Source organism: Plecotus auritus (genome assembly GCF_963455305.1).
Source record: "Plecotus auritus genome assembly, chromosome: 6".
Taxonomy (NCBI): Eukaryota; Metazoa; Chordata; class Mammalia; order Chiroptera; family Vespertilionidae; genus Plecotus; species Plecotus auritus.
The window spans coordinates 71,890,572-71,911,054 of NC_137773.1; the positions used below are offsets into that span (position 1 = coordinate 71,890,572).

The 20,483-nt window shown below is 37.4% G+C and overlaps 2 protein-coding genes across 2 annotated transcripts in view; both read left to right on the forward strand.

The window, feature by feature from the left end:
- Window positions 1-20,483, forward strand: part of ANXA10 (annexin A10) — a gene marked incomplete at both ends in the record, with an annotated part of 117,976 nt that overhangs the window by 83,801 nt on the left and 13,692 nt on the right. Inside the window, 3 exons of the mRNA XM_080675404.1 lie at window positions 15,976-16,089; window positions 17,710-17,800; window positions 19,238-19,317. Of these exons, the coding sequence (XP_080531530.1) occupies window positions 15,976-16,089; window positions 17,710-17,800; window positions 19,238-19,317 (285 nt within the window). The remainder of the gene's footprint in view (window positions 1-15,975; window positions 16,090-17,709; window positions 17,801-19,237; window positions 19,318-20,483) is intronic.
- On the forward strand, window positions 4,856-5,110 carry LOC308250085 (10 kDa heat shock protein, mitochondrial-like; the record flags this gene model as incomplete). Its single annotated transcript, XM_080672358.1, has 1 exon — window positions 4,856-5,110. The coding sequence occupies one exon, from the start codon at window positions 4,856-4,858 to the stop codon at window positions 5,108-5,110; it is 255 nt and encodes an 84-aa protein (XP_080528484.1).

Here is a 20,483-nt window from a genome sequence, read left to right on the forward strand (position 1 = left end):
GAAGTTATTAGAATAGTACAGTGAATCAGCCCAAAGGGCTCCAATCACAAGCTCCTTTAGCTTCCCTTCTTCCACTGCAAACTTTTCCCACATCCATCATTTGAATTTGGGCATCCCCCAAATTCAATCAATGGGTCCACAGAGAATGGTGACCTGGTGACTATATCCAACACATTTATAAAAAACTTGAATCCTTCTACTCCTGAGTGTCCCCCAGCATATTCAGACAAGTATGAATGGTCTTTAGTCCACAATGGGACAGGAAGACCTTGGTCCCACCCCTTATTATTTCTCTCCTGAACGCAGCAGAGGTTGTTGTAGAAGGAAAGAAAAGACATGAGGGCAGAGAGAGGATCCGCATCAATAAGAAACATTTATCTTCTGAGTGCCATGTCCATCTGAATGGTGAGACTTGTTGATTTGGGGCTATACACAGTCCTATAGCAGGTGGCCAGTTCATCATTGCAGACAGTGTATGTTTCAGCTATGTATACTCATGAATCAGTGGCCAGAGCCACGTTTCTTTCTGGCCACAGACATTGGGTTTGCACTTTTTGACTGATGTGGAGTTGGCTCACACATGGGAAGTTTTAAAAATAAATTTTTCTTTGAAATGGACTCCGTAGCATTTGCTACTCCATCTTCAAAATGACATCTCTTAAGTTTATGCCTGGCATTCACATAATGGCTAGGGGTATTTTCCAGGCAGTATATTATTATTATAAAATGTATTTTATTCTATCTTGTTTTATACTCCCCAAAATAATCATTATGTTACTGTTTTATAAGTTGAATGCTTTAGTTTTATTTATAATTTTCAACTTCTTTGTTCATTTTTCTTCTAAAGTCCAACTCTATGTTGCTGAGTTCAATATCATTTTTCCAAAGGACATTCATTTAGGGTTGATTTTTTTTTCCAGAAATAACAAATAATTATCTAAGTTATTTCAGTCTTTTCCTTCAGAATATCTTCATTTTTCCCTCATTTTAACAATATTAGTTTATATTGCTACAGAATTCTAGGCTACATTCTAGTTATTTTTTCTTAGGACTTTGCAGATGTAATTTCAATTTTTTTTCCTGATCTCTTTTAATGCTTTTATCTCTTCACTCCTTTCTGGGTTACCTTTTATTCTCTGGTTGCTTTTAAGGTAATTTATTTATATTTTGTATTTTTCAATGTCACTGGGTTAGTCAACAGTTTTGTGTACTTTTATTTAACAGCTAAGGTTAATATATTATACTAGAGGCCCGGTGCATGACATTCATGCATTGGGGGAGGATGGCGCGGGGGGGGGGGTACCCTCAGCCCAGCCTGTGCCCTCTCACAGTACAGGAGCCCTCGGGGGATGTCCAACTGATGTCTTAGGCCCGTTCCCCACTCTCTAAGCCATCAGTCAGACATCCTTAGCGCTGCCACAGAGGCGGGAGAGGCTCCTGCCACTGCCTCTGCACTTGCCAGCTGTGAGCCCAGCTTCTGGCTGAGCAGCTCCCCCTGTGAGAATGCACTGACCACCCAGGGGCAGCTCCTGAGTTTATCGTATGCCCCTGGTGGTCAGTGCATGTCATAGCGACCGGTCATTCCGCTGTTCGGTTGATTTGCATATTAGCCTTTTATTATATAGGATAGGATTTAAAATAGTATCTCTCTGGCATTGTCTACATTCTCTCCTCCTATAAATTCTACTTGAAAAGTTTGTTTTTCCAAGTCTCTTAACCTTATGTTCATATCACCTATTTCTTATCTGTCTCTGTGGAATTTATTTTTTCAGATAGTTCTCCAATTTACTAATTCCATATCTAGCTGCTTATTAGCTACTTTTTAAAATATATGTTAGATTTTTAATTGTGGGAGTTTTTAATTTCTAGAACTTCATTTGTTTTCTTTTCAAGACTATTTTGTTTTTCATGGTGTTCTTTTAGATTGTTATTGCCTCAAATTCATGGTTTTGAATTCTGCTATTTATAGAGTCCACCACCTATCCCTCTGGAAACTGATTCTAAGTGCATATCATGTTTTTATTGAGAGAACATTTAAAGTTTATCTTGCTTTCTTCAGTGAGAATTATTTTTTTCTGAAGAGTTATAGAATTTCTCTAGATTTCAGAATTTAAAACCATTAATTTTGCATTTGCTTCTTCTTGGTGTCCCCAACCAGCTCAGGACTAACTTTCATGATGATTTCTCTTTATGGAGTTCTCAGTTCATATGAAAATTCAAGTCCAAGATCGATTATTTTGAGTTCTCAGAGAAAATATTCTTCACTTCAAAACCCAGGCAATGAGAGATGAACTTCCTACCTATCTTTCAATGCTGAAAATTACAGATTTTCAATCTCCAGGAAGGAATCCATGTACAAGGAAGGCTGACTTAAGTTATACACAAATTTTCCACGCTGAAGTGAGTTGGTGCCCCTAACCCCTCATGTTGTTCAAGGATCAATTATATTTTTTTTCCTAATTCACATCTTTACTGAGTGTGCCAACCTCATATAAGAGGTTTCTGACTTAGTTTCCTCTATTACACTGGCCCCATAAACATTCTCCAGTCCTTTTACAATATCTCACATTGGGCTTTGAAATCCAAAACACATAGTTATTATACCAACCTCTACTTTCCCCTGCAAGGTCACCTGCAAGGTCATCACCAAGGTCAGCTCATTTGCTCATCCTCTGATTTTCATCTCTATCCTAGTTTTTAAACCCAGGAGTTCCTCTTTCTTCTGAGATCAACTTTGAAGCAATGTGTGTTATATTTTGTTGTTTTCGAGGGGGAGAGTTTTAGCTTTTATATAATGATTCTCAAAAAACAAAAAGATTATCATTATTATCAGACAAAGATTAACAATTCCAATTTCTATTGAAAAGTGAATCACTAAATAAACTGTGAAAACATCCCTAAAGTGAAGGGTTTCAAAAGAATATTCACCTTGCACAAATGTTTCTATAATATAAAACTGTGCAAGTATTTACAACATAAATATTGGGGTGGGTAAAATTAAGACAAATTCTAAGTTACACTTTATACTGGCTGACATCATTGAATGTTTAAACAGCAAGTATTTTTTTTTTATGATAATAGAAGAAAGCATATAAGTTGAAAGCATGTAAAACTATAAAACTGTTCCTCTGAGCATATCCAGACACACAAAATGTTAGTCACACTTCTACTTCTTGCCCCTGGTGAAACATAATTAGATAAAGGAAAGAGAAACAAGAAAGAAACTGCCATTTCACTTTTAGTTTAAATGGAGTGGTCAGAAGAGCTGCAATATGGGTAATCTGCAGTTTCATCAGCTCAATTTGAAAAGCAAGGACTCATTAGCTTAATGCAAGGCCAAGCTGTGATTCCCACAGAGTCCCTTTAAGGCAAGTCTTAGGCAACCAAGAAAGCAGAGACAGCCAGGCTGGGGAAAGTCACACTCCAACGGTTGCCTGTGCAAAGTTATTTATATAACTCCAAGTGAGAATTTAAGACTCTAATTAGAGAACCTATTTGATGGCTCCTCTTTGAACTTGCAAAGTTTAGCTATTCAAACATATTATTTAGTATCCATCTTCCCAACTGAAAGTAATACCTCCTTCTCATTGTCCTGATAATACCATGCTATTTTCACTGCTGTAGCACTTAGCACTTTTTGCATGGCAGGAAAATTGTAATTTCTGTGTTTCCACACCCTCCACTACATAAAGCTGCTTGTTTATCTTTGAACAGCCAAAATGACTTCAAACACATAATAGTTGAATAACAAGTGGTCCTCATTTTGTACCGATTTTGTGAGTGCTGACTGTGTAGCAGGCACAATTCTGTGGGCCATGAAAGAGCTATGAATAAGACAGACTCAAAAGCTTTGCCATGATCGAGCTTGCCTTCAGTAAAATGTGTCATGTCAAAGGGTAATAAATATTGTAGGGAAAAATAAGACACCTGGTGAAAAATACAGGAAACGTTGGGAGACCAGGTATAATTTTCAGTAGTGTGACCAAGGCGGGCTTTGTGAGGAAGGCTGGGAAGGATGAGCTATTTGAATATCTACACCATTCAAAGAAGAGGGAAGGGCAAAAGCAAAGACCCTGAGACGGGAGCAAGTCTGCTATTCCAGAGTCAGTAAGAAGCCCACCGTAGGTGGAGTAGAGAGATCAGGAGCAAGGAGAAGAGTAAGAGGAGATGAGGGCAGAGAAGTGACCAAGAATGTCATGAACCCTGTGAACTGTTTATTGTAGAGGTTTTGACATTTGAATGCAATAAAATACCGGGCATGTTTGCTTTATCCTGAGATCAACTACACAACAATAACTCTAGTTTATCCTGGAGTTTAGAATGAGAAAGAAAGGGCATTTTGAGGAGAGGAGTGACTGATCTGATTTTGTATTTTACGGGATCACACTGTCAGAGGCATTGAGGGGAGACCGTGGGGTACAAGGACAGAAGGAAGACTCATTTGGAAGCTTCTACTTTAATATAGGAGAGTAGTTGATGCTACCACAGTAATACAGGTGGTGGGCTGGACAAGGGTTGTAGCAATAAAAGAGGTAAGAGGTAAGACATCATCAGTTTCTGGACGTACCTGTAAGTTAGAGACAGTAACATTTATGAACAATTGGGTATTATAAAAGTTGTGAGATATATAATAAAGTTCTTAGGTAGAGAGAGAAATTGAGATAGAAAGAGTGGAGAGACAGGAAGATAATCTAGTATTAGCCATTTTGATCTGCAGTAAATTACTTAATTTTTTTGAAAGACAAAAAGAGACATTTTTGAATGCCGCATATGTGCCAGAAAATATTTAAGAATGTCACCTAAGCTCTTTGTGGCAGCGCGCGACCGCGGAGCACAGGTGGTGGCGATCGGAGTCATGGCAGGACAGGCCTTTAGGAAGTTCCACCCCCTCTTCGACCGAGTCCTGGTTGAAAGGAGCGCCGAGGAAACCAGCACCAAAGGAGGCATCGTGCTTCCAGAAAAAGCTCATGGAAAAGTATTGCAAGCCACAGTAGCCGCTGTTGGATCGGGCTCCAAAGGAGAGGGTGGAGAGGTTCAACCTGTTAGCGTGAAGGTTGGAGATGAAGTTCTCCTCCCAGAACAGGGAGGCACCAAAGTAGTTATAGACTGACAAGGACTATTTCTTATTTAGAGATGGTGACATTCTTGGAAAGTATGTAGACTGAAATAAATCACGATTGAAATGGCATCATGTGAAGCTGCCCATCCCATTGAAGTTCTGAAATCTTTCATCATGTCAATAATTTCCGTGTCTCTTTTATAATAAACTAATTATATCCAAAAAAAAAAGAGAATGTCACCTAAGTTCAATACTTTTATACTTAGATCAAAACTCTGAAGTAGGTGCTGTATTATTTTCAGTTTACAGTTAGGGAAGCAGACACAACGAGGTTAAGTAACTAATAGGTTACTTAGTGCAATTTCACAGCTGGTACTTTGCGTAGTCAGGATTCAGACCTAAGCATTCTACCTCAGAACCTGTACACTCTGATGGCATTAGATGATATCCGATGACATTGATTTCACTGAAATTTTATAATTTCATTGCAATCTTTTATAAAATCAGTTCACTATAGCCATCTCTACAAACACATACACCTGAGTTACAAAACAAAAATACTAGGATACCAGTGCCATCTAGTGGCATTACTAATCTCCATCTACAATGGAAAATATACAGAGGGGTTCAGTATCAGTATACATAGTAAATGAAGAAGTATACACAGTAAATGTTTGGGAGGAACAATGATCAAAGAAATGTGACTAAAGATTAAATAAAACACGTTTGCAATTCCCAAGCAATCTTCAGCTTGAACATTTTCGTTATTCTTTGTAATATAATCAGTAAATTAAGGGTTTTCTTCCACATTCATTCATTTCTCCTTTCACTTGTTTATATATTTACTTGTATGTTATACTAGTATATAATTTATCCTCTGCACATTTTGTATACTGCATACTTTGCTAGAGTTAAATAATGAATTTAGAAACATTTATGAGCAAATCTTAATAGACTTTGAGAGGAAATCAATGCAAATAATATGGTCATTAAAATCTAGTGTAATACATGGGAAGACAGAACAGTGCTGGCAACGAATTAATCAACTTCACTCGGAATTAGAGGAAGGCTCATAAAGTAGATAATTCTAATATTCCTACCTTTTTCACCAACTGCCAAGTACCATTATTGATCTATTTGCATTTAAACCTTCAAAGCACTGCCACTAAATTTAAATGCCCATAAATGCTGCATTCACCACCTATGTGTTATGTTCATCACCTTGCTGATATATGACTAGTGACTTCCTATGACCTACATAGCATAAAGAGGCTAGAAGGGCAAAATGCTTGATTTAAAATACAGGCTCCATCACTCACTTGTTGATTTGTAAAGAAGTTGCTACTTAAGCTCCAAAAGCCACAGTTTTCTCATCTGTACAGTGGGATGAGTGTAGTTCCTCAATTCATAGGGTTGTTGTAATAAATTATTATAGCTATTCTGATACTCAGACAGCAAACAGTAAGTATTAGTGGTTATTATAATCATCATACTTTTCTGCCTGACCTGCTTCACGTTCCATTATTGGGGTCTTTCCACTCTGAACTAGAAGGGATACAAGAATAACTAACATTCAAAGGCTCCTTTCAGACAGATTTTGCTTGGCCGATGTGGCTCAGTGCTTGAGCTTCAACCCAGGAACCAAGAGGTCACTGGCTCAATTCCCGGTCGGGGCACATGCCCAGGTTGTGGGCTCTGTCCCCAGTGGGGGCTATGCTGATCCATGATGTTTCTATCTCTCTCCCTTCCTCTCTCTGTAAAAATCAATACAAACATTTAAAAAGTACATCTAAAACATTTAGATTTCAAAACAATTCAACATTTATTTAGAGCTAGCTTATCCCTTTCATGTGAACATTTTACTCTACCTAAGCCAGTGCTTTCTCTGTCCTTAAATATTGTCTATTGTTGATATCTCTATGCCTTTGTAATCATCTTTCAAGGTCTAGCTCATATCTACACTTTCCATGAACCCTCATTTTACTGATAGCATCTTTCTTTTATGAATTTCTATAACTTTGTGAATCTCAATAAACTGCTCATGAGAGCCTCATTTTGGCCTTTAATAATATGTACTAGAATAGATTATAGCTTGCTTTAAGTATGTATATACTCTTCTTTTCTACTTCAATGATGTTCAGTTGGAGTAAAGGAAAGAGCATCCCACCTCCGAACAGAATATTATATTAAATTTATCTGAATAATTTTACAAACTCTTCCTCTCAACTAGAATCATCACATGACCCTATTAAATTGGTGTCTAATTACCTTATGGCACCAGTATAAATGCTGGATGTACGATTTCCCTACAATATACTAGTATGCAAAAAATGCTAAAATCTACGAAATTGGGAAGCCCCTGATTCCTTTTAAATGACTTTAAATTTTTTTTATATGGTAGAAAACATTTTTTACATATAGAAAAGAAACAGGTGTTGTATCCTAAACTTTTTTTAAAACAACAAAATAACTAACTGGAAATCATTTAAAGAAATAACTCTAAAGGCACAAGTCTTCTAAGCGAGATCCCATTTTGAAATTTTAAAAGGGGTAGACTAATAAAAGCTAAATTTGCTAACATTAATTAAGGTCCACATCTCTTAGTGAAGCATATTGAAAAAACCGTCATTTCAAGAAGCCATCATCATTTGGTGAATGAATGGAACACAGGCTTAGAGTTGCTTTGTCACCAAAAGCTGCGCTGGTTCCTGAGTTCCCACAGGGGCGAAGATGCACAACACACAGTTCTGCACTGCGAGCCTAATTTCATCCCCACATTCTCTCCAAGCGGACACTTCAGTCTCCTTGGACTGACTAATTCACACGACAAATGCAAAGCACACAGACACTTCTCTTTTACCGACTGCCTTACCTTCTTGGAGGGTGTCCACGTCAGGGTGCTGTGCACTCATTTGTACGTATTTGCCTGATAGGTGGCCTGAGCCAGACTCCTTACTGAAGAGTCGGAGACATGGGCCTCGGAACTGGAATCCCCCGCGGTCCCTAGAACTCCCGAGATCTCGCGAGAGCAGACTTCCACTGGGAAGAGGGAATTGATGGCACCTGAGCTGCAGGCCTGGCAGATTAGTCCATTGTTTGAGCCTCGCCTAAGACTCAGTGCATCCGAATTCATCCTTTCCCTCCCCCTCCACACATCAGAAAGTATCTCAGTATTTCTTCCTCTCTCCTCTTCATATATCTATGACAGATACACATAGGGTTTTAAGGAATTAGCTCACATTATTGTCGAGACCGGCAATCTCAAAATCCCTATGCTTGGTCAGCAGGCTTGGGGAGGATTTGCAGTTTAGTTCCAAAGGTGGTCTGCTGGCAGAATTCTCTTCACCTGGGGAGGTCAGTCTGTTTCTATTAAGGCCTTCAACTGCCTGAGACCCACCACATTATGGAGAATAATCTGCTTTACTCAAAGTCTAGTGATTTAAATGTTAAACCCATCAAAAAAATACCTTTACAGTAATATCTAGGATAATGATTGACCAAATAGCTGGGTCAAACATCTATAATAATAAAAGTGTAATATGCAAATCGACTAATCGGCCCAACAGCAGAATGACCAGCAGAACGACTGTCCTGATGACCACACTATGACATGCACTGGCGCCAGGCCAGGCAAAGCGATTGGTCAGGGAGGCCCCTGCCATCGCCCCACCATGCCCTGCAGAAGGAGGCCCTGGCTACCCATCTGGCGGTGCTGCAGTGGGTGGGTGGGGCCTGGGTGGGGCCTCCCTCTGCGGGGCAATCAGTCTGGGGGCTCCCAGACTGCAAGAGGGTGCAGGCCAGGCTGAGGGACTCCCACTGAGTGCACAATTTCATGCACCAGGCCTCTAGTTGACACATAAAATGTCACGTTGACACAAAATGAACCATCACAAATGCCTTCTCTAACTCCCATCACAATACTACCGTACTTGTCTTTTGTCTAAACACATCCCAATGCCTTAATACTGAAAGTAATTCAGGTAAGAGATCAGCATGGATCTCTTATCTGAATTATTTTTGCACTCTTGTACTACTGCTTTAGGAACTTTTTAAAAAATTCTATTGAAAGCCCTAGAAAGTATATTAGCTCACATTTTCACTTACGTTATCTTGGGTTTATGGAATGTGAATCTCCTTGAAAATATGGTCTATGTTGTATTTCTCCCTCACCACCATGTCTGGGAAAAGTATTAAATAAATATAAAAAAATATTCATTGAGTTCCTGTGGATATGAGAATATAAGCTTTACAAGCTTACATGCTCATTTCTGTTTTATTTATTGCCATAGCCCCAGTACTTGGAAGAGAGCCTGGTTCATAATAGCACCTTAAGAGCTATTTGGTAAAGAAATTAGAAAAAAAATCACTGGAAAATAATGAGAAAATTAAACAGAACATAATCTCCAAGAAAATGGAGATTTTTATGGTTTTATATGTACTCCAAACACCTGACACAACTCTGGCCATAATTGCTCATTAAATGAATTGCATTGACCCTAACGAAAATTCAACAGATTCTCTGTATTACCAATTACCACCATGTGGAAGAACGCCTTTACTCACTGAAAAAAGAAAAATTCGAATTATAGGAGAGGTGCTTTTAGATATAAAATAAAAATATAACTTTTGTTTACATTTTATAAAAGCTTATTATGCCTCACTGGGATCTTTCACTTGCATTCTATTGTTGAACCATCTCAGAACTAAAATATAGCATATTTTAAAGTAACATTGAATATACTTCATACATTTTAGCAAGAAATGATAAATTTTAAAGAGATATCTTTTTAACTGTACAAAAGATAAATTTAACATATATGGTTTTTGTTTGTTTTATTTATTTTATTTATTTATTTTATTTTTTTTATTAAGGTATTATATGTGTACATATCTTACCATTGCCCCCCCCCACCCCACTCCCATACATGCCCTCACCCCCCAATGTTTTGCATCCGTTGGTTACTCTTATATGCATGCATATAAGTCCTTCAGTTGATCTCTTAATTCCCCCACCTCTCCCTAAACTTACTGCTGTAATTTGACAGTCTGTTTGATGCTTTATTGCCTCTGTATCTATATTTTGTTCATCAGTTTATAATGTTTTTCATTATCCCCAAATGAGTGAGATCATGTGGTATATTTCTTTCATTGACTGGCTTATTTCACTTAGCATAATGTTCTCTAATTCCATCCAGCTGCCTACAAATGGTAGTAATTCCTTCTTTTTTATGGCAGCATAGTATTCCATTGTGTCGATGTACCATAGTTTTCTGACCCAGTCATCTGCTGACGGGCACTTAGGCTGTTTCCAAATCTTAGCTATTGTAAATTGTGCTGCTATGAACATAGGGGTGCATATATCCTTTCTGATTGGTGTTTCTAGTTTCTTAGGATATATTCCTAGGAGTGGGATTACTGGGTCAAATGGGAGTTCCATTTTCAGTTTTTTGAGGAAACTCCATACTGTTCTCCACAGTGGCTGCACCAGTCTGCATTCCCACCAGCAGTGCACGAGGGTTCCTTTTTCTCCACATCCTCGCCAACACTTGTCGTTTGTTGATTTGTTGATGATAGCCATTCTGACAGGTGTGAGATGGTATCGCATTGTCGTTTTGATTTGCATCTCTCAGATAATTAGTGACTTTGAGCATGTTTTCATGTGTCTCTTGGCCTTCCTTCTGTCTTCTTTCCAAAAGATTCTATTTAGGTCCGTTGCCCATTTTTTTATTGGATCATTTATCTTCCTTTTATTAAGTTGTATAAGCTGCCTGTAGATGTTGGAGATTAAACCTTTATCAGTGATAACATTTGCACATATGTTCTCCCATACAGTGGGGTTTCTTGTTGTTTTGTTGATGGTTTCTTTTGCTGTGCAAAAGCTTTTTATTTTGATGTAGTCCCATTTGTTTATTTTCTCTTTGGCTTCCATTGCCCTAGGGGCAGTATCACTGAAAAAGTTCTTTTGGCATATGTCTGAGATTTTGCTGTCTGTGGATTCCTCTAGTATTTTTATGGTTTCCCGTCTTATATTTAAGTCCTGTAACCATTTTGAGTTTATTTTTGTGTATGGTGTAAGTTGGTGATCTAGTTTCATTTTTTTGCATGTATCTGTCCAATTTTCCCAACACCATTTATTGAAGAGACTGTCTTGACTCCATTGTATGTTCATGCCTCCCTTGTCAAATATTAATTGAGCATATTGGTTTGGGTTGATATCTGGATTCTCTATTCTATTCCATTGATCTATATGTCTGTTCTTGTGCCAGTACCAGGCTGTTTTGAGGACAGTGGCTTTGTAATACAGCTTGAAATCTGGTATTGAGATCCCTCCTACTTTATTCTTCCTTCTCAGTATTGCTGTGGCTATTCAGGGTCTTTTTTTATTCCAGATGAATTTTTGAAGAGTTCTTTCTAGGTCTGTGAAATATGCCGTTGGTATTTTAATGGGGAGTGCATTGAATCTATAGATTGCTTTGGGTAATATGGACATTTTAATAATGATGATTCTACCAATCCATGAACATGGTATGTTCTTCCATCTGTTTACATCTTCCTCTATTTCTTTTTTTCAGTGTCCTGTAGTTTTCCATGTATAGGTCTTTTACCTCCTTGGTTAGGTTTATTCCTAAGTATCTTAATTTTTTTGGTGCGATGGTAAATGGGATTGCTTTTTTAGTCTCTCTTTCTGTAAGTTCACTGTTGGTGTATAGAAATGCCATAGATTCCTTGGCGTTAATTTTGTATCCTGCTACATTGCCGAATTCATTTATTAAGTCTGTTAGTTTTTTGATGGAGTCTTTTGAGTTTTTTATGTACAATATCATGTCATCTGCAAATAAGGACAGCTTTACTTCTTCTTTTCCAATTTGGATGCCTTTTATTTCTTCTTCTTGTCTAATTGCAGTGGCTAATACTTCCAGTACTATGTCAAACAGGAGTGGTAAGAGTGGGCATCCCTGTCTTGTTCCTGTTCTTAGGGGAAATGGTTTTAGTTTTTGCCCATTGAGTATGATGTTAGCTGTGGGTTTATCATATATAGCTTTTATTATGTTGAGGTATGATCCCTCTATTCCCACCTTGTTGAGAGTTTTTATCAAGAAAGGGTGTTGGATTTTGTCAAATGCTTTTTCTGCATCAATTGATATGACTATGTGATTTTTATCTCTCAATTTGTTTATGTGATGTATCACATTTATTGATTTGTGGATATTGTACCATCCTTGCATTCCTGGGATAAATCCTACTTGGTCATGGTGTATGATCTTTCTGATGTACTGCTGGATCCGATTTGCTAGAATTTTGTTGAGGATTTTGGCATCTACATTCATGAGGGATATTGGCCTGTAATTCTCCTTCATTGTGTTGTATTTATCTGGTTTTGGTATTAGGGTGATGCTGGTTTCATAGAAGGAGCTTGGAAGTGTTCCTTCCTCTTGAATTTTTTTGAATAGTCTGAGGAGGATAGGTTTTAGTTCTTCCTTGAATGTTTGGTAAAACTCTCTTGTGAAGCCATCTGGCCCGGGCTTTTGTTTGCTGTAAGGTTTTTGATGACTGCTTCAATTTCTTCCATAGTTACTGGCATGTTGAGCTGTTTAGATTCTTCCTGATTAAGTTTTGGAAGGTTATATTTTTCTAGGAATGTGTCCATTTCCTCCAGGTTTTCCAGTTTGTTGGAATAGAGTTGTTCGTAGTATTTTTTAACAATCCTTTGTATTTCGGCGGGATCTGTTGTTATTTCACCTCTTTCATTTCTGATTTTGTTTATTTGGGTCCTCTCTCTTTGCTTCTTGGTGAGCCTGGCTAGAGGTTCATCAATCTTGTTTATCCTTTCAAAGACCCAGCTCTTGGTTTTGTTGATCTTTTGTATTGTTTCTTTGGTCTCTATGTCGTTTATCTCTGCTCTGATCTTTATTATTTCCTTCCTTCTGCTTACACTGGGCTTTTCTTGTTGCTCCTTTTCTAACTCTTTGAGTTGTTGGGTTAGGTAATTTATTACCATTGTTTCTTGTTTTTTGCAGTAGGCTTGTACAGCTATGAACTTTTTTCTCAAGACTGCTTTCACTGTGTCCCATAGATTTTGGATTGTAGTGTTTTCATTGTCATTTGTTGCCATGATGTTTTTTATTTCTTCTTTGATCTCTCTGGTAACCCAGTCATGGTTTAATAGCATGCTGTTTAGTCTCCATGTGTTTGATTTCTTTGGGTTGTTTTTATTGTAGTTGATTTCCAGTTTTATGCCACTGTGGTCTGAGAAGATGCTTGATATGATTTCTATCTTCTTGAATTTGAGGAGACTTTGCCTATGTCCCAACATATGGTCTATCTTTGAAAATGACCCATGTGCACTTGAGAAGAATGTATATTCTGTGGCTTTGGGGTGAAATGTTCTGAAGATGTCAATTAATTCCATCTGTTCTAGTGAGTCATTTAGGATTGATGTTTCTTTGCTGATGTTTTGTTTAGAGGATTTGTCCAATGGTGATAGTGGGGTATTAAAGTCTCCTACTATGATTGTATTGCTGTCAATCTCTCCCTTGATATCCTCCAGGAGTTTTTTTTATGTATTTGGGTGCTCCTGTATTGGGTGCATATATGTTTACCAGAGTTATTTCTTCTTGTTGGATGGCTCCCTTTAGTATTATGAAGTGGCCTTCCTTATCTCTTGTTATGTCCTTCACTTTGAGATCTAATTTGTCAGATATAAGTATTGCTACCCCAGATTTTTTTTCAGTTCCATTTGCCTGGAAAACCTTTTTCCATCCCTTCACCCTCAGTCTGTGTGCGTCTTTTTTTCTGAGGTGGGTTTCTTGTAGACAGCAGATATGTGGGTCGTGTTTTCTTATCCAATTCGTTACCCTATGTCTTTTGATTGGGGCATTTAATCCGTTTACATTTAAAGTTATTATTGATAGGTGCTTATTTATCACCATTCCTATTCTTTACCCCTGTGTTCCTTCTTCGCTTCCTATTTCTTTTTTTTTTTTTTTTTTACAGCAGACCCTTTAGCATTTCTTGCATTGCTGGTTTGGTGGTAATAAATTCCCTTAGTCCTTTTTTGTCTGTGAAGCTCCTGATTTCACCTCCAATTTTGATTGACAGCCTTGCTGGGTAAAGTATTCTTGGATTCAGACCCTTCCTTTGCATGACTTTGTATATTTCATTCCATTCCCTTCTGGCCTGGTGTGTTTCTGTTGAGAAATCAGTTGCTAGTCTGATGGGGGTTCCTTTGTATGTAACTTTCTGTCTCTCTCTTGCCACTTTTAAGATTCTTACTTTGTCGTTGGTGTTTGCCAATTTAATTATAATGTGCCTTGGCGTCGGTCTTTTGGAGTTCATTTTGCTTGGGTCTCTGTGAGCTTCTTGGATTTGTGTGGGTTTTTTCTTCCCTATATCAGGGAAATTTTCTGTCATTATTTCTTCAAAGAGGTTTTCTATTCCTTGCTCAGCTTCCTTTCCTTCTGGAACCCCTATTATGCGGATGTTGTTTTGTTTCATGTTGTCCCAAAGTTCCCTTAGGCTCTCCTCCTGCCTTTTAATTTTTTTTTCTAGAAGTTGCTCTACTTGGGTATTTTTTCCCATCTTGTCTTCTAGCTCACTGATGTGGTCCTCTGCTTCTTCTAGTCTACTCTTGATGCTTTCTATTGAGTTCTTTACAGCAGCGATGTCATTTTTCATTTCTTCTTGGTTCTTGCTCATATTGTCGAATTTGTCTTCCATTCTTTTCAGCCACCTTATGACCATTTCTCTGAATTCTTTCTCTGGAAGGTTGCTTGCCTCCATTTCGTTTACTTCCTTTTCTGGTGATGCCTGCTTTTCTTTCATATGCGGGCTGTTTCATTGTCTCCCCATGGTCTCTCTTCTCTGGGTGTCTGGTTATGAAGTTCTCTCTCTCCTTATCCCAGGCGAAATCTGACCTTTCCGTGATGGAGTATAGAGCTCCTCTGAACCCGTGTGTTTGCGCCAATTGGGGAGCGTTGTTCTGGGGCTCGCAGCGGTTCCGTGGGTGCCGCAGTTGTGGATTCTCAGGCTTCCGATAAGCTCCACTCTCCACGTCCAAGCCCGCAGCTCCGGGAGGGGACCCAGCCGCAGTGGGGGCTGCCCGGTCAGGGGAACCCATCTAGCAGTCCCCCACCTTCTTCTGGAGTTCAGCTGTCCCCCAACTTGCCAACAAACACTCCTTGTGTGACCCTCAGCTGTTCTTTCTTTCTGCTCCGGGACAAAGCTCGGAACATGTCTGTCTATTCCGCCGCCATTATTCCCTCCTCACAGACTCTAATATATATGTTTTTAAATACTCATCCTATACTAAATAAAATAAAAGTCTAAGTAAAACAATCAATTTCATACTTTTATATGTGTCTTAAAAGGACAACAATTCAGCATGCTTGTATTAATGTGGCTATCTGAAGAAAGGTCTAAGATTACTAAAATCATCTACACAAGCTTTTTGGCAATAGTATAACCAAGAACCCCCTGCTAAGAGAGACTGCTACAATAATAAAATAAAATAAAATAAAATAAAATAAAATAAAATAAAATGCGTATTTTATTTAAGGACTCATGTTTCATTAATTCCACACAAGAAAACTAAGAACTCCTAACCAAAATGTTTATAGGTTTCAACTTTTATTTATCTTCACACTGACTGAGGTCAAAAGAGGGTTGGGCTGAGATTAGGGAAAGAATATTGTTCCCTATTTGTTGACTATAATATCCATATATATGACATCTCATTTTCAAACCTCAAGGCCGTCATCTTGTATAATCCATGTATATATGTATGAATCAAAATCAGACTTGTTATTAAGTGAAATGACATGGAAAAGGAAATTTTACTAGAAGACTATGCAATTATCCCATTTTTTTTGTATAGTTGGTAACTGATACAACAAAAATATTTACTTTTTCCCTCATAGGACCTGATTGGTGACTTGAAGGAGAAGCTGTCAGATCACTTCAAAGATGTTATGGTTGGCCTCATGTACCCACCACCATCTTATGATGCTCATGAACTCTGGCATGCCATGAAGGTAGTGGTCTGATGCAAACACAGACCTGTCACAGGTAGAGGCCCATAGATTGGTAGAGAAGAAAGTGCCCTGTGATGTTGTTACATATGATCTGGAAGGATAGAGGGAATATCTGAGCCAAGGTGAGACCATGGAAATGCTGTGGTCGGGAGAAGTGGCCCTGTTAGGAGAAGGGTCCTCTAGAGATCACTGGGTGGGATTAGCCTGTTCTTTTGTTATACAGATTCAGACTCCCTGGCCCAGCTGAGCTACCAAAAGGAAAAAGTAAAGAACCTACAGGGACTTATTTAATTTCTTCCTCCCCACCATGTATTCTTATATTAAGGGAAAATGTTATGTCACACGAATCTCTTTAAATTATTTGTAAAAAATTTGGCTCATTAAGTAAAAATAGGATACTGAGTCAGGCACATTATATAGATGGCATCTTTATTTGGATATTTTTGTGATCTTAAGTTAGTCCTTTACAAAAAACTATTGCTCAAATGTATCTAAATGTTACTACTGAAGAATTAGAATCTTCTTTTTCACAGGAAAATAATTTCTATGAAATAAATTGACTACAGATTTGTTAGAAATTTTGTTGACTAGGGATAGGGAACAAAAAAGAGTTTTTACATCTTTCTAAATGTTGATATTAAACACCTGCAGGACTGTTGAAATCATTCCAATACACTGCCTGCCAATGACCAGATTACCACCATCTGTGAACAATGTGGGACAAGAAAGAGGAAAGGAACAAAAAATTAAGGGAACCTGGATTTTAGCCATCGCATATTTGTAGATCAGAATAGGCACTGTATAAAATTCATATGAATTTCAGCTAATTGGTTTTTTAAAGTTACATATGTCAATTCCTACATCTTGCAAAATTATTTGATTAAAAACTAGAAGAAGGAAGTCATGTTACTGTTTACATGAAACTGTAATATTTTATCTATATTGCATAGAACAGTAGTAAGAATTTCTGAAGCTTTTTCAAAAAAAGACGTGCTGTCTTTAAAATTGCTATCAGAGAAGAATACAAAGCAGGGAAAAATAGACTTACAGTTATGAATACTCAAAACATAGGTTATTCTTGTGTTATTATTTATTAATTATTGTATTGTTTTCCATATGAACAACTGTAAACCTACTTTTGCCCCACTCTGTATATGCATTAGGCTGCAAGAGACCATGGAAAGTACCCAATTCAAATGTTTAGGCAAATGGTACAAAATTCCATATCTAGGAAAAGGCAGGGAGCAGTCCCTAAACATCCTTAGGAAATTAAGAGACCTAGGCTCTAATTTCAGCTTGCCAAAAATTTGATATTTGAGCAGCAAAAAAAATCAGTGTCCTGAGCATTGTTTAAATATCTTTTTCCACATTATTTAGAAATTCCCATGTTGTTTTATTCTAAATGAAGGAACGGATTTCAAATAGTATTATCTTCTCGGGGTCACAGCTAGTAAATAGCAGAGTCAGACTGAATCGGGCTTATTTTGAACCCAAACACACTTCTTTTGGCCTCTGCCACCTCTCAGAATTCCAGAAAGGCTATGTCCCTTTATTCTGCATAAGGTGCACTATTATTCCCAGTGCAAATACCTTGATATTTCTCTCTTTCTGTCTTTCCAGGGAGTAGGCACTGAAGAGAATTGCCTCATTGATATATTAGCTTCAAGAACAAATGGAGAAATTTTCCAAATGCAAGAAGCCTACTGTTTGCGTAAGGAAATACACATATTTACACACATATCAACCTTATATTTTTCAAACAACAAAACAGAATTATTTATGTATTTTAAAGGATTTTCTAAGACACTCTTATATTTGAAATACAAAAACAATAAACTCATTAAGTAAAAGTGATGATTAGGGTATTAAAAATGAAATGGTTGGCCTGGCCGGTGTGACTCATTTGATTGGGTGTCATCCTGTGCACCGAAAGATTGTTGGTTCAATTCCCCATCAGGGCACATGCCCAGGTTGTGGGCTCAATTACCAGTAGAAACTGTGCAGGAGGCAGCCAATTGATGTTTTGGCTCTCATATCGATGTGTTTCTCTCTCTCTTCCTCTCCCTTCCTCTCTCTCTAAAAAAAAAAATCTATATATTAAAAGTTTTTAAATTAAAAATAAAACTATTCCCTAGACCAGTGGTCGGCAAACTCATTAGTCAACAGAGCCAAATATCAACAGTACAACGATTGAAATTTCTTTTGAGAGCCAAATTTTTTAAACTTAAACTCTTCTAATCCCACTTCTTCAAAATAGACTCGCCTAGGCCGTGGTATTTTGTGGAAGAGCCACACTCAAGGGGCCAAAGAGCCGCATGTGGCTTGTGAGCCGCAGTTTGCCGACCACGGCCCTAGACAATCAAATGAAGCATTTTTTTCCAGGAAAATAATTACAAGTTTCTATGAGGTGAATGTTTACATTAAGACAGGAAAATGCCCAGCACAGTGGTTCAGGGATCATTTTAACTCTTATTCAGGAGAGACCAGGTACATAGACAAAATAAAGCAATGTGCAATAAGTACTCAGCTAGTTGTACAAATATGGATAACTACTTCACTTCATATAAATTTTGCAATAACTGTAATCTACCTCAAAATCAGATTTTTACACATTTTTAAAGTAGACAGGTTAACTGTTTTCATTTTCAAAAAGGTTTAATGTATTCTGTATTATGTGACATTGAATGTCAAGAAAATGTCCCAGGCAGTCTGCTATGTTGCATTTGAACAAAAACAAATCTTTCCCAAGGGGAATGAAGTAAGACCCTTCACTTAAAATATTAAAGTGAGACAAAGCACTTGGGAAAAGCTCTGGGCTGAGCAGCAGTCTATGGAAATATAATTTATCATTCTCAATTTTGAGAATTAGAAAACGTGAAATGACTTCCAATATTGTTTTTCAACTTTGGAATGAAGATAATATTTTTTAAGAAAACAGCCCCATACCAACGTTACTGTTATGTGGGTTAACTATTTATTGGCTTCTTCTGAGTAGAACGTATTAAAGGACAAAGAAATATCAACAGATTGATTGTATTTTCTTTGCTTTCCACTCTCAACTGAGGAAGTAGCATTAACTTATTCAAAGAGCATTGATATATGGTTCTATAATAACTCATAGCTTTAACATGGGTGTTTTCTTATTCAGAGTACAGCAGTAACCTTCAAGAAGACATTTACTCAGAGACCTCAGGACACTTCAGAGATACTCTCATGAACTTGGTCCAGGTATGATACTCAAAAATTCACACCATTTTTCACTATTAAAAATATATATATGTTTCATTTTCAAAAAACGAAACAGGAACCTCCATGTTACTCCAGTTTAACAGTAAATTCTATATAATAACATTTACTAAATACCAACTCAATTCAAGCCACCATAATAGGTATAAATAGTATACCATCTCTCTAATTTTGCTATCTTCCTCATTTGCGGTGGGGGTGGGGGGGTGGATTCCTATGTCAAATCAAAGACAGAAGGTGTGGTTTCCTTTAATGTGATGAAAAACTTCATACTGCACTTTACACATATTTTGTATGATTTAATTAATGGATGAATAAATATACTGGCCAGGTTAGAGCACAAACTAACAATTCCATTCATTGCCAGGAAGCATGGATTTTAATTCTTTGTGTGTATGTATGTGTGTGTATGCCCACGTTATTGTCAGTTTTGAATTAGGAATAAAGGAGTACAAAAGAAAACATTGTTGAGGAATCCAAGTATATATTGCCCCAAGTTGAGGAGAATGGTCATTAACACTGATTGGGTTCCTTCAAATTGTTCAATTTAAAGGAGTGGCACAGTACTAAGCAAATAAAATTTAAAATTTCAATTAAAAACAAAATAAAAAATTTGCTTTATTGTGTTTGGTTTTCTATTTGATTTTATTTAGATTTGCGTGGTTTGGCTGCATAGTTCATAAACTGCCCATATCACCAATCTCAGTGAATCAACTCCTATTCTGAGGATTTTAAATCTAAAATTGTAACGTCAATGGAGAGTAGAAAGTTTGATTTTTTTATAGCCCAACCTGAGTTCTATGTAAGTTTAGAAATAAGCTTATTTTAATTTGTAAGAGAAGTTTAAGTGATTGTAGGGAAAATTAATAATTATTATTAACATTTAAAAATAATCTCACTTGTCATGCCAATTGAAAACTTTCTATTTTTAATATATTTTTATTGATTTCAGAGAGAAAGGGAGAGAAAGACAGAAACATCAATGATGAGAGAGAATCATTAATCAGCTGCTTCCTGCATGCTCCCTACTGGGGATTGAGCCTGCAACCCAGGAATGTGCCCTGGCCAGGAATTGCATCATGGCCTCCTGGTTCATAGGTTGACACTCAACTACTGAGCAACACCAGCCAGGCTTCTAACTTTTAAAT